The 14,041-nt window shown below is 34.1% G+C and overlaps 1 protein-coding gene across 3 annotated transcripts; it reads left to right on the top strand.

Moving 5' to 3' along the window:
• Window positions 1-694: 694 nt before the first annotated feature.
• On the top strand, window positions 695-12,729 carry LOC120333324 (kelch-like protein 28). 3 transcript variants are annotated; one of them, XM_039400725.2, is made up of 13 exons: window positions 695-1,002; window positions 2,985-3,105; window positions 3,894-4,050; window positions 4,362-4,579; window positions 7,156-7,302; window positions 7,837-7,930; window positions 8,062-8,082; window positions 8,322-8,398; window positions 8,935-9,115; window positions 9,344-9,478; window positions 10,538-10,693; window positions 11,068-11,209; window positions 11,951-12,727. In XM_039400725.2, the coding sequence occupies exons 1-13, from the start codon at window positions 938-940 to the stop codon at window positions 12,072-12,074; spliced, it is 1,638 nt and encodes a 545-aa protein (XP_039256659.2). In that variant the 5' UTR covers window positions 695-937; the 3' UTR covers window positions 12,075-12,727. The 3 variants fall into 3 exon arrangements, with proteins under 3 accessions (XP_039256659.2, XP_077975733.1, XP_039256660.2); XM_078119607.1 differs by lacking the exon at window positions 7,156-7,302 and having other exon boundaries at window positions 11,951-12,729; XM_039400726.2 differs by lacking the exon at window positions 11,951-12,727 and having other exon boundaries at window positions 10,963-11,098.
• Window positions 12,730-14,041: the final 1,312 nt, after the last annotated feature.

Here is a 14,041-nt window from a genome sequence, read left to right as displayed (position 1 = left end):
GCTTACTTATACTTTTTAACACCGTCTTAGCATACCTTAACTAAAATATCTGAAAAATACGATGGAAAAGCTACCAACTCTGCGCTAGAGCGAGCAGTACAAACTGAGATTCATCCGACCGACTGCAGCTGATAAAAATGTTATTGTTACCTCATACAGAAGTCTGCTTTCATTGGCCAATGTTGCCGGAAAAGCAGAGACTATAGGGCAGATGGTAGCACATATTTCTTGTAGTACAAGCGTTTTTTTCGTAAAACGTGCAACTCATGGAAATTGGAACAAGGTATCATTTATTACTAAATTTCGAAGGAACATTTCAAAATTTTGTACAACAAGTTTATTATATATCCGCTACAAAACTGGAGGATAAACAGCATCGTTTCGCGGCCTAGTGCCAACGAGGGAAACATTAGTGAATGACTTGTGAAAAAATCCTTTGTTTAGTCTTGAGTTGTTTTTCATTAATTGAATTCGCCAAAGGAAATGGGAACAGTGGAGGATATATATAGCATATAATGTGGGTCAATTACTTATGCGCTATTGTGTGGAATTTATTATCACCACGTCTCAGCATAATGAATTTAAAATTTTATAAAATAATTTTTAAATAAGTAAAAGCCCCCAGGCTATATTTTATTTAGTTTGTCAGTTTGCTTTGTGTTTTTGGCGATACATTAAGCTGGTTGTTGTCGAGTTGGCTGAGTATAGTTTACATCTGTCGTTGAGACGACGATAATCAGGCTACACCTTAACTACAAACCTTCGGTAAATTAGCAAGGCATGAAAATCTCTCATATCAAATGTGGAAATTATACTGGAACTTTCATGTTAATATAGACAGAGAATATTAAACCTTTTTATGTTCACAAAGCTATTTTGATTTATCTGCAACCTAGTGAGTTTAGTCAGAATTTTCTAATCACCTGGAACCGAAACAATGAATCTAACTCTTAATGCATATGATTTGAAGCACTGTGGGAAAATGATGATGGCACTCAATAAGTAAGTCCATAGAATTTCATGTAAAATTTACTGCTTTGTTAACATTGCATTGAAAACAGACTGAGAATATTCGGGATCTCATTAAGTATAATACCAAACCTTGATATGGAATCTGATTCATACTGTTTTCACAATCTTTTTGTGAAAGCCTAGAATAATTCAACTGAACTGGAAGAATTAATATACTTAAAATAGACTCAGAATATTCTGCCAGACAAGTTTTATACATATATTAACTAGTGTGTACTACAAATCTAAATATTAAATATCTTCGGACTACAATATTGCTGGAAGGTTTTAAGATTCAGAATAATTTAGAAGCCAATGAATGAATGTCTAAAAATGCCAGATCATTGTACTGAATCATAATAGGACACGCTAGACCTCGCGGGTCATGTCGTTCAGTGAATTCAATTTCCTATTTTTTTTTAACGTCAATCAGTAAGATGGTGAGTTATTTTAGAAGTATTTATCAAATCTTGTCAATTAAAATAATAAAAAAAAATATATTTTTCATTAAGAACATAAAATTTAAATTAGATTTACTGACTTTTTGGCATTGCTTTGAAACATGATTGATAATTTTAGACATCAACTGTCAGCCTACAACTTGATACATGACTTCTCACCTTTCAATCGCTTCATTTCTTTCAACTCTTGCATAACGTATTATTGCTGCCCAGGTTCTTGTCGAATTTACGAATTTAGACAAACTGACATCAATGAAATTGGACCTCGCGGTCCAATAAACAAACAAAATTACTGGTGGGGCAATAACAGGATAGCAGTAAATATTAGACAAGGGGCAAGGAAATGCCCAAATATTTCACATGAATGTGTTTCCAGTTGTCATATAAAAATGTTCCCAAGTGGTATATAAAAGTGTTCCCGTATATAAGGTCATATAAAATGTTCCCATGTATCATATAAGTGTTTCCAAGTGTCATAGAAATGTGTTCTCATGTGCTATATAAAAGTGTATTTACGCATGTGCCATATAAGAAGTGTTCCTGCGTGTCGTATAAAAAGTGTTCCCGTGTGTCACATAAAAGTATTTCCATGAGATAAAGAGACAGCCGAATGTTGGGTGAAATATCTTCGCACGCTAGAGAATTAAAAAAACGAAAATATCGGTCGGAGATCGAAGACTTATCGATCGAAACTGCGGTTTCGATTCATGACTCCATAGTGACACCGCGTGTCCCATTAGTAAATAAATAATACCTCGCTAATTATACTACATATTTCATCCAAAATCACTAGGCATTTCATTCGAGTTATGATGAATGTACATTTGGAGCGGATTCAACTCCGTCTTCGTGAGATATCGCGTTCATCTAACAGACAGACAAACAGACAAATACCTATCAACATACTTACCGATCTTAAGATCGATAAGTAATAAACTTGAATAACATTATTGAATAGCTGTATAATTTAATTTTCAGCTTGTATCGTAGTTCTTATTGAAATACATTCTGTGAAATTCTCAGCAACAGATAGGTCACTCGGGGTTCTATTTTTATATGCATAATCTTGTTATAACAGAAAGTGCTTATTATGTCTTTTTATTATTTGGTCCAGAAGTATTATATGCATGCATCAGACTTCTCTGTCACTAAAAATATTGAATTGTGATTTTACTTATGTAATCTTCAATATCACCATTTTGGTAAGAGTGTTGTGTATAGTGATGTTGACATTGCAAGTTGGAAAATTCTAACATAAAACTCAATGCCCACTACCACAGTGTGTAGGTTTGTGATAAATTGACCGGTTACATTTGTTTACTAGTTAGCTGCTTTTGTATCCAATCAACTGGATTACACGTTGTAATTCATTTATGATCAAGCTGTCTTATTTGCTTTTTTTCTATTCGTTACAGTCTGGAGTTGAAACAAAAACTTTCTCGATGCCTGTGATAAACTTGGTAAATTTTGCAGTGTTTTCAAATTTAAATAAGTTAGTTGTTTTAATTTCAGACAAAGAGAAAGCAAAGAGCATTGTGATTTCGCAATTATGGTTGGTGATAGAAAAATACCAGCACACAGGAATGTTCTGTCAGCAGGATCATATTACTTTCGGGCAATGTTGTCTCATGAAGTGAGTGTTGCATCTTAATTTATCAAGTATTAGAAGATATTCTCTTGTATAAATAATAGCAATAATCAGGATTCATGAAACCATATAAAATGTCCTGAGCTTTATTCCCCATTATATTACAACCTATTGCTTTACAACCTCACCGAGAACACAAAGATTGCGTCATGAAACCTCTCAATATACAGGGTGGCCCAAAATTAGGATAACAGTTATTCATAGTTAATTAACTCAATAACTGTTAACCTACATTTGGCCCTTGTCAACCTTTATCTTAAGTGTTATATATGCAAACAATCAATTGCCAGTGGTTTTTGTCCATTATTTCGCCACTATTAGTTCAGTGCATGAACATAACATTCACTCCTCAACAAGGGGTAATTTCTTTGTACCTCGCTTCTCGTTAAACAAATCCTAAAATTCCTTTAAATACAAAGGTGTTCTAATTTGGAACGATCTCCCCCAAGACCTACGTGATTCCTCATACAACTCTTTCAAACATAAATATAAAAAACTCCTCATCGCCTCTTACCAGTCCCGCTGAAATTTGCTAAATTACTCTTTCAGCATCCCTCGATCCACAGTCTTCAAATACATGTCACCTGGAATAAATATATTCATGTCTTTTTATTGAGTTCTTATTGTGTCTTTTACATTGCAATGTTGAATTTTACCAGTTTCCCTATGATTTCGCAGCCTTTTTTATTGATTTCATGTTATACTTTTTATATTGCTCGATTGAGCAGCTGCAGTTTACTTATAATCTCACACAGCATTGCTTCTTATACTAGAATATTGAGAGTAGAAATGGAATTGTGGCAATGCAACAAGTTCAATACTCAAGTGTAAAAACTTGCATCGATTATATTTATACCGGTAATCTTCTCACTCATTATGGCGAAGATTGTGAGCAACTATTATACACCGCTTCTATGATGCAAATAAAAGGTGAGTGGCTTCTGGTAAATTTTTTAAATTGCTAATGGAACGAGTTGGGTGCTCAATCAATCTTTATCAGTCAGTTTATCTTGGCTTTATCAGTCGTAAGGATTTCTTGTAATGATTAAGAACGATATTGACAATCAGTCTATTCAGTCCAAATTTTTTTAGGATTTTCGTAGCTTTTTTATATCTACTTTTCTGTTCCCTTGGTTAAATTAATAAAGGCATGAAAAATGAATCGAAGTGCACGGCACCGAATATCTTGTTTCTAAAACTGCTGTTCTCTGCCTTATATGATAGATTACCATTTTATTTAGGCTTGTGCGACAAAATTGCCATTTCGCTTTTAAGGAAACTGAGTCCAGAATCGTTCTATTCAACAAAGATGATCGCGAACACTTTCAACTGCGCCGGTTTAGTTGAAAGTTGCAACAAATATGCTCTGAGGAATTTCCAATCAATTGCTGCTGAAGAAAATTTCAAACGTTTGGATGAAGATTTTGTTTCCTTCTTGCTTGGATCAAAAGCAATCAATGTGAGGGATAAAAAATTGCTATTATATTTTTTATTGTAAATATATATGAAATTATAATGTATTTAATATTATTATCGTTAGAAATTAAAAATTATCTTATTCAGCAAGTCCACCCAGGTAAAACCTTTAATCGACCATCTTCCTACTAATCTAAAAATTTTGATTTCTGTTCAATTGGAAAAACTATTATATACTAAGATGATCAGCTCTTGCATTAAATTTAATTAGATCAACAAATGCCAATTTGGATTTCAGTCTCACCATTCAATGACCCATGCTAACTTTGACTTGTACTCATTTATTTTATGACAAAATTGACAAAGGCGAGTATGTATGTTGTACATTTCTAGATCTGAGAAAAGCTTTTGACATGGTTGACCATGGTATTCTCACTCATAAGTTAAAATACCATGGTTTGAGAGTGACTGCAGGCAAACTATTATCGGATTACCTTACGGGTCGTAATTAATTTGTTGAAGTGGGTATCTATAGATCTCAAATGCTGCCCATCCACTGCGGAAGTGTTCAGGGGTCTGTAATTGGACCACTAGCTTTCTTGAGTTTCATAAAGGACTTGTCCAACGGCTCTAATCTTTTAGACCAACTATTCGCTGGAGACTCCTGCTTGCTCACCAGCGCGAAAGATATGACCACACTCCAAATTACCATAAACTCTGAAAATATAAAATATTCGATTGGATGATATGCAATAAGCTCACCGTGAATATAGAAAAATCTAAAGTCATGTTGTTCAGCCCAAAATCTCGCACTGAACAACACAATTTTTCAATCAAAATCAATGGCATCAAATTGGAGGTCGTCGACTCTTATAAATATCTTGGCCTAAACATCGACAACCAATTAAAGTGGAACACGCATACCACTGGAGGACATAGAAAACTTTCAAGGTCTGTAGGGATTCTGGGTAAGCCAAGTCATTATTTGCGAAATTCCACACCTAGAAAAGTCTATTTTGCGCTCTTCCAGTGTCACATTCAATATGCCATAGCTGCATGGGGCTCTACAAGTCAAACAAACAAGCATAAATTGAAAGTTTCACAAAAAATAGGGCCATTAGAATTCTCCCCGGAGCCCCCCTTCGTTCAAACTTAAACAATTTATACTACAAGAATAAAGGGCTTAAATTATCTGACATCCGTAAGCTTGAAATTGCATAGGTCATGCATCAATTTCAAAACGATCAATTGTCAGCGACTTTTGACCATTATTTCGTCACTATTAGTTCAGTACATGAACATAACACTCGCTCCTAAACAAGGGGTAATTTCTTTGTACCTCGCTTCTCGTTAACCAAATCCCAAAATTCCTTGTAATACAAAGATGTTCTAATTTGAAATGATCTCCCCCGAGACCTACACGATTCCTCATACGTCTCTTTTAAACATAAATATAAAAATCTCCTGATCGCTCTAACCTAGGATTGCCAACTTTGCGTTAAAACATTCCGGGACACCTTAATTTGAAAATTGATGCAACGGAAGCTTGTGAAACACAAAGCATGTCAAAAGTAACAGTGCGCAATGTGCAGCGTTATTTTCAGAAACTGTAAATAATTTTATCGTAATCAAAGAAACTGGTAAAATGTTGAACCGTTGACTCATAAAAGCAACGCATAAAACTAAAAAAGGAAAATGTTTAATTTGTGTTAAGTAGATTTAAATATTCAAAAAAGCACTCTTTCTAGTATTTAAATTAATATTTGTGTTGTGATTTTGCCGCTTTAAAAATGTCTTTGTTAGTTTTCACCAAGTTTATGTTAAAATTTGTAATCCTTACGGAAATATAATATTAATGAACTCTCGCTAAGACAAGAGCTGTCAGCAAGGCGTCCTAAAACAGACGGCTATGCGAGCCTGAAAACTGACTGAATAATGAAATCCTGCTCCTAATGAGCCTTACACTAGCAGTGCAATATAAACTAAAAACAAGAAACACAAAATATTATTACACGCCGCAACTTTATTGACTAAATTTTTCAACAAATCTCAACGAATTGAGTTTTTAATCTTCTCAAATTAAGGTGACTGCTGTATATGATGTTATCATCCATTGTGTTCAGCTTATTTTAGTGTTATGTCATCAAGAGGTCAAGGTTGACGAAACATGTCTTATCCACAAATTTCAACTCACATCTATTTTAATAAACCAGTAATCGTTTTTATTCAAAACTATATTTGCGTGAATTACATCCGTTTCCAGTTTCAAACGAAGCCGATACCCTTACAATGCCCTCCAATTTAGAATGCCCTGGTTGTCGTTAAATTTCGGGATAACCGTAGCCAATCCCGGGACACTAAATGTCAACTCCGGAAATGTCCAGGGCCATTCTGTACTGGAATCACCAGGTCGCTTAAACGTACATGTAAGGCCTATTTCTGTTATACCTTTCCATTTTTTTTATGATTCTTTGTTAGACTCCCCCAAAGGTAACGTTGCTCGATGACCATGGCTGATTTATCGCGTCTTCACGCCAAAATATAATTATTTATGTTTTACCAGACTGTTTGCATACTTTTGTATTTTCGGTATGTGCAAAAATAAATTACTGATTACAGACTACTGAAGCAGTCAAGTGCAAAGCTTTGATTATTTGGACCAACCATGATGTAGAGACTCGAACATCAACATTTCTAAAATTATTTGAAAAACTGGATTTGGCAAAGATATCAAAGAAATATCAAAAGTTTTTGGTGGAGAAAGAGGTTGGAAATTAATTTTATTTTATCGGAGATAGTTGGGTAGTTATTGTAGTGGAAAACTTGACATTGCTGAACATGTGATGTTTTTTCTCACTTTGAACTTTGCCACGTTACGGAAAATAATTACATGTTTAACCTTGCTGACCGCTAGTTACTTATCGATCTTAAGAACGGTAAGTATGTTGATGGGTATTTGTCTGTGTGTTAGATTAGATGAACGCGATATCTCACGAAGGCGAAGATGAATCTGCTCCAAATTTTGCATGTACATTCATCATTTCTCGGACCAGAAGCTTATTGATTTTGGATGAAATATGTCGTATAATTAGCGAGTTATGAATTATTGATGTGACACGCGGTGTCACTTTGGAGTCATAAATCGAAACCGCAGTTTCGATCGTTAAGTCTTCGGTCTACGACCGATATTCTCGTTTTGTGTCTTGTTTACATTGAACACTGCGATTTATTACTTTATTTTATCCATGTGGCGATGTGATTATCACACTCACTGATAATGAACTTTGTTCTGTAATTCAGCCTCTGGTCTTTGATTCTGCACGTTATCACGCAGCACTGATGAATATTCCAACCGATGGATCACGTATTGTAGCTGAAGATATTGACATCAAACGTATGTATATTGATTAGTTTTGATAACGTCACAAAGATTTGAGTGAACATTTCTGTTGATGATTTCTTATCTACGATTTTTTATATGCCATAGGATTGAAATTAAATTTGGAACTTTTCTTATTTTTTCAGATGCTGCCAAGCCGATCAATGGTAAGTTTGTGGGAACCAAAATATCAGTATTATTTGCTGTAAGGTTGTGTCATTAGTTCATAGTCTTGTGATGTGAACTTTTATTTGATTACCTAATTGATCATTCATTGAAAATTACAAACCTCCTCATATAAAAGTCTGTGTCTGGTTCCACGTCATTAGTTCAAGTAAACAAATCTGTTGGCTGATGCCCCAAATTATTTTTCATACATGTTTACAATTCCTCAAAAAATTTTCAGCAATTGCTGTTTTTGATATAAAATCAAGATCAATTCATGCATTTCATCCAAAGACGAAAACCTGGACCAAACTCCAGGTTTGTAAAGCAACACTCTTACAGACTCTTTGACTACATTACTATTAAATAAAAATTTATTTAGTCCGGCTTCAAAATGTCTTAAATTTTGATCCATGGTTATCATGACTTGGGCTGGACATTTCGAATCAAATGGTAAATTGGACCGTGTCAGTCGGAAATTTTGATTCGATGCCATCTTGTTTTCTGTTATCTGCCGGTTGAGGGTAATTCCTCATTTTTCGTATTCAAGCCTTATTTTTAAAATTAAATTCTGACATTTGACTCTTTTCTTCATATTGATGAAACATAATTTTTATAGTGTGTTAACACTCAGCAAACTATCCTAGTGATAGATCACGTGTTTTTATCGATTGATGTGTCTAATTACAATCACAATAAAAATTACGTACAATTACATATTTAAGTATCCGAAATTCAATTCAAATTAATTTTCGATTCGATTCTGAAACAACAGATATTCAAAAATGCCAAGCACTATCCATGACATCATAGTTTCATTGACTCGAATCAATTAATGCAATCTTATTCAACAGAAAATCAGTGCTGACTTCGTTGACGAAAACTTCACTGCTGTTGTACTTGGCAACACCATATATGTTCTTGTGTTTGATGGAACTAATTATCAACTTAATTATACTGAAACCAATGCTACTTGGATTAGACTGGCTGATCGGAGAATGACGAAGAAACGTGTGGCTGCTGTTGCATTTGAAGGTTAGTATGGAATGAAAAGATTTAAAGGACATGATTGAGAGTGAAGAATTCAAATTTCCTATGTTTTCTGTTATGAACGAAAGATCACCATTAACCGAAAACATTTATTTCAAATTAATATATCATTGTGAAATTGATCAACTGATATGGCCAAACTTTCCAATAGTAATATTGTGATTTCTTAATTTTTCATCTTTACATTTGAATCATTTATTTTCTAACAACCAGGTTCAATCTATGCATTCGATGATTCTGGCAACAACAGTAAAGCAGTTGGAAAATTTGATCCATCTGATGGAACTTGGTCTCATGTCACTGAGAAACCATTGGAAGGATGGTTTACATCAGTAGTTGCTGCAGGATGTAGGTTTGATGAACATATATATAGGAAATCGGAAATATCCATGTGGTCCAGCTAAAAATATACAAATGTTTGTTGAGTGATAAAAATTTATGTAAAACCCGGCATTAATTGAATCTAAGAATATGTGAACTATCTTAACAGTACGAATATGCTGGCGATAAAGCTCAAAACTACACAATAATAAACAGAAATACAAGTTTCAATAGCAAGTTTCTCATTGGTAGACAGACAATCATGACACACAGTCTCCTTTTCTATTATAAAAATATAATATTTAACCCATCGGTTGGAAAAGGTTCGCCATTCTGGTATGGGCATAATTATGCGTTATAGTAATTCGGATGCCATATAAAACTTGACAGAACAGAGATTAATGTAGAATTGGCTGTAATGGTGATATAGCTACAGTAATCATTACCTATAAAACATTGCCATGGTGCTTTAATAGGAAATCGAGTTTTTTTTTAGTTCAGTTTGAATAATAATTTAATTTGCACACCATCTGTTATCTTCCAAACAAATTAAATATTGATATTGATTCAAAATTTTTTGTAAGTAAATACATATTTATAAATTCTTTGTTTGCGGAATAATTTTGAGTCATTTTGTTCGTAAAATAAAAAAAAATCAGCAATTCAGGTGTCTCAGAAAAACATAAGAAAAGTTCAGCTCTAAAAACTGTGATAGAAAAAATAGGGTCATAGGCCATGGTCAAATCATAGTTATGACAAAAGAATCCAACGATGATCATAGTGCGTTTGTTGACATTTGCGTAGTTTTACCTTTGTCCTTAAGTTATGCTCACCCTTCGGGTCCTCTGCGCTTTGTTTGTTCAATTGTTGTTGCTTCGTTTTATGCCTGAGTGACCATAATAAAATTAATTGATTGATGAGATCAATAAAAGTTCAGTGGGTTTCAGGTATATTCTCCAATTGTAGTTCTGTGGTGAAATAGCCAGGTTAATAAACTGGTATTCTCTGCTTTATGCATATGTTATGTTGCAGGAACATGCTGTAATATTCCAATGCAGATTCATATTCTTGTTTTATTCTGTCCAGGTTTTATATACTGTTTTGGGGGATACAACAATGGATATCTATCTAACGCAATGAAATTCAATCCGTCAGATTCAAAATGGACCATCCTTCCTCCAATGACATATGCAAGAAATCGTGCAGCTGTAGTTGAGCTCGATGGAAAGATTTATGTCATGAGTGAGAATTTCCTTTATAGTATATTCTTTGCTGCACATGCACTTCAAACTAGATTCTTTATAGCAACCACTCATATTTATTACCCTGCTGCAACTTGAAATTTATTGAAAATTTACTACGATGTTATTGATATTAGACCTACAATATTGTCTTAGGACTGTTGATTAATCCATTTAGCTAAGATCAAAAATAAGTTCGTTTAAGTTTGTCATCTACAAAATACTAGCAAAACTATAAAATGTGTTTTTTTTTAATTCTTTTTGGTTTAGCGATTAGGAAATTATGAAACGCAATATTCCAATCGACAAAAGCTCACTAGTTGAGTTGTTTCGCGGCGAATATTGCAAGAATCTGAGATTATTTTATTTGACAAGGTGGATACGCCAATATATGCTACAATATTTTGGAATGCTTTGACATGGCTTCTGAAACATGGACCACTGTTCCCTGTTTAAACAATTCATTCGGATATTTTAAAGCATGTGTTGTTGAAGGAAAGATATTTTCTGTTGAAAGGTGAGTTGTAACGCGATTCTATGAACTGACATACTTATTGATTATATTCAATCAACATGTTGTGAATATATATATTGTGTATCAGGTATTCAAGACTGTTTATTAGCGGCATTTACTTGATCACGTCTAAATAAGCAATAACTCAATCATACAAAAAATGCTGTTGCAGAAAAAATGTGATTTCTTAGTCTAGCATGATTAATTGAATTTTATGTGTAGATATCACTGGGTGAAACAGAAATTTAACCCAAAATGAGTCTTGACGCCACTATTTAGCCATTATTTATGAACTCATTTTAAAAAAATATTCACAAATCAAGTATCAGGGTTTATTTCAGCTTAGTATTTGTGTAAATTGGCGCCAATGGACGAGTTTCAATTTGCTTCCCCCTGATAGTTTTTACCGACTGTTGTTGTATTAGGATAACTGTAGTTTACGTTATTGTCTAAAAAAAAGTACGACTCTCAGATATTTGAAATTATATTTTTCTATTGATTGGGTTTCTACTAGACTATCTACAAAAATATATTTGTGTTAGTGTGCAGCAAGACTATTGAATCACTTGAAATTATATGTTTGAAACATTTCACGATTAAAACTTTTCGCTCTTTTTCGCCTCTATCTAAAACGGCGCGGCGCCCACGAGCCATGCCGTAGATACATCACTGAATCAGCTATTTATACATATAAAGTTTTGGATTTCCCATTTTATACTTTGATTCTGTCGTTGTTCATTGCAGAAATAAGCCCAAGAGCACAATAGAAGAATTTGATCCCACTGGGAACTCCTGGGTAGTTGCTGGAACACTGGGTATGAAAGACATCAAAAAAGAAGCATCCATTACTCTGAATGTTCCCTTATAAACAAGAACTGGATTTTCAAAACCGTCAATAAATATTTTCAAATGCAATAATTTACAGTTATCTCGATCGTTGTCAACTTCTACTGATTTAGTTGTCAAACATGATTGACTAAAACAGCGGAAAGTGTCTTCTTTTAGCGTGATTTACAATTGTAAATAATATTACATTCATTTATTTACTCGAACTATTCAATTACGCTCTACGTATGGTGAGACTTGTAGATAGGGGCCGGAACTCATCATACACTTTATGTGTCGTTGTGCGACAGTCAATACCAATGACTTATCATGTTTTTCACCGCCCCGAATTACTTTGTACATGTGTATTTTCTGTAGGATGAAAAAATAAACTACTGATTACTAACACTGCGTGGTGGCCATTTATCAGTCTGTAGTTACATTCCACATTTGCTACAGTGGCCATCATTGCACACAACTAGTTTCAATAAAATTTTATGAAATTGAACAAATATCAAACATTTTGGTTGCCTGCTGTTCGATTGCTCCCAGCTTTTTCCAATGTAGCTGTATAGCTAACTATCTTTAAAAATACGTTGGTAGCTCAATTTTCTTAAGTTCAAACTGCTTTAAAATGTTGAAAAAGGCGTCTGTCTATTGTTTTACATCAATGGAGAGATAGAATATGACCCTGCGCCATATTGAGGTTGCCCAGAACAAATGTTTATAATTTGAATTCAATTCGTTTATACTCCCAGAGTCCAGACCATCATGGTCCATATTAAATAACAGAAAAAAGCAAATAAACACAAGTAAATACAAAAATAGCACAGCAAATATAAATATCACAGTAAATACCGTAATAACAGCCGATTTAAATTAAATTTTCAGTAAAATACCTCATTATCAGCAAATATAACAGCTAACATGAATCAAACGATTTTCAACTATTGTTCATCGCAGATATATAAACGTACACGTTTAAACAACTCGTATGATACTGCGTCTAGCTTCGGACCTGAATATCACAGTTACAACATAAATTCCACTACACTTTATCGAAAACTCATATAGACACAGACGTCGAACGCTAGGGCGTTTTCTTTTATTATAGCCAGGGATGCCATGGATATGAACCCAAGAATAAGGACATCTTGAAAACATAATGATACGATCACCAAATTTAAAGTATAATTTACCGGTTTATTCATGTTTTTCCATAGCACTGATTCTCAACTATGTTATTGAGTTATGAAGTCGAAATTAATGTCTAATCCAGCACTGTCTGACGCATGAAGATTAAAACTACAAGCATGGTGAAGTTATCCACAATGCTGACTTGCTGATTGTTGCGTCACAAATTTTATATTAGCCACGATCTGAAAGGCATTTGAACGCATGGAAAATCATGATGTCCAGCGGGTTTCCCAATTTATCAGGGAATTTCTCGAGGATGGTAACAAACTTAAAAAATGGCAGATCCTAGTCTTATTAAAAATATTTGACGCCACACAAATACTTTCTATTTTGGCAAATTGAGGAATCACCTACCTCGATCCTGGGCCCTGTATCAACTCTTTTATCATAGTGCATTAGCTCTACACTTCTAAATAAACTTAGCTTCGGATGCAGGGTTTCCTAAATCAGTTATATTTTAATTAAGCAAAATAATACACAAAGCTTACTGTTACGGCTTAGGGTGCCTCAAGTGAAACTTGAGTTGAACTTCTGGAATTCCTAAACCATATTGGTCTTGTCAAGGTCAGTCTAGTAAAAATACTCGATAGGGTTTGGGTTATTGAAGGCTTATTAGCTAGAGTTATTCTATCAGCTCATGTCTCACTGGTTGCCTATGTAGAGCCTTGTACGGAGGAAATGTGTGATTCACTTGATATAGAAGTATGTATGAACTAATATTTCATGTGTAACTCTGTCCCACTCACGAGGCATATTCTCTATGTAGGTCTATTGACTGTTGTTAAATATTGACCCATCATACAACCCACGGTA

This window comes from Styela clava, chromosome 13 (genome assembly GCF_964204865.1).
Source record: "Styela clava chromosome 13, kaStyClav1.hap1.2, whole genome shotgun sequence".
NCBI lineage: Eukaryota > Metazoa > Chordata > Ascidiacea > Stolidobranchia > Styelidae > Styela > Styela clava.
Note: the sequence above shows the minus strand (reverse complement) of the source record. Positions and strands in the feature narration are given on the sequence as shown.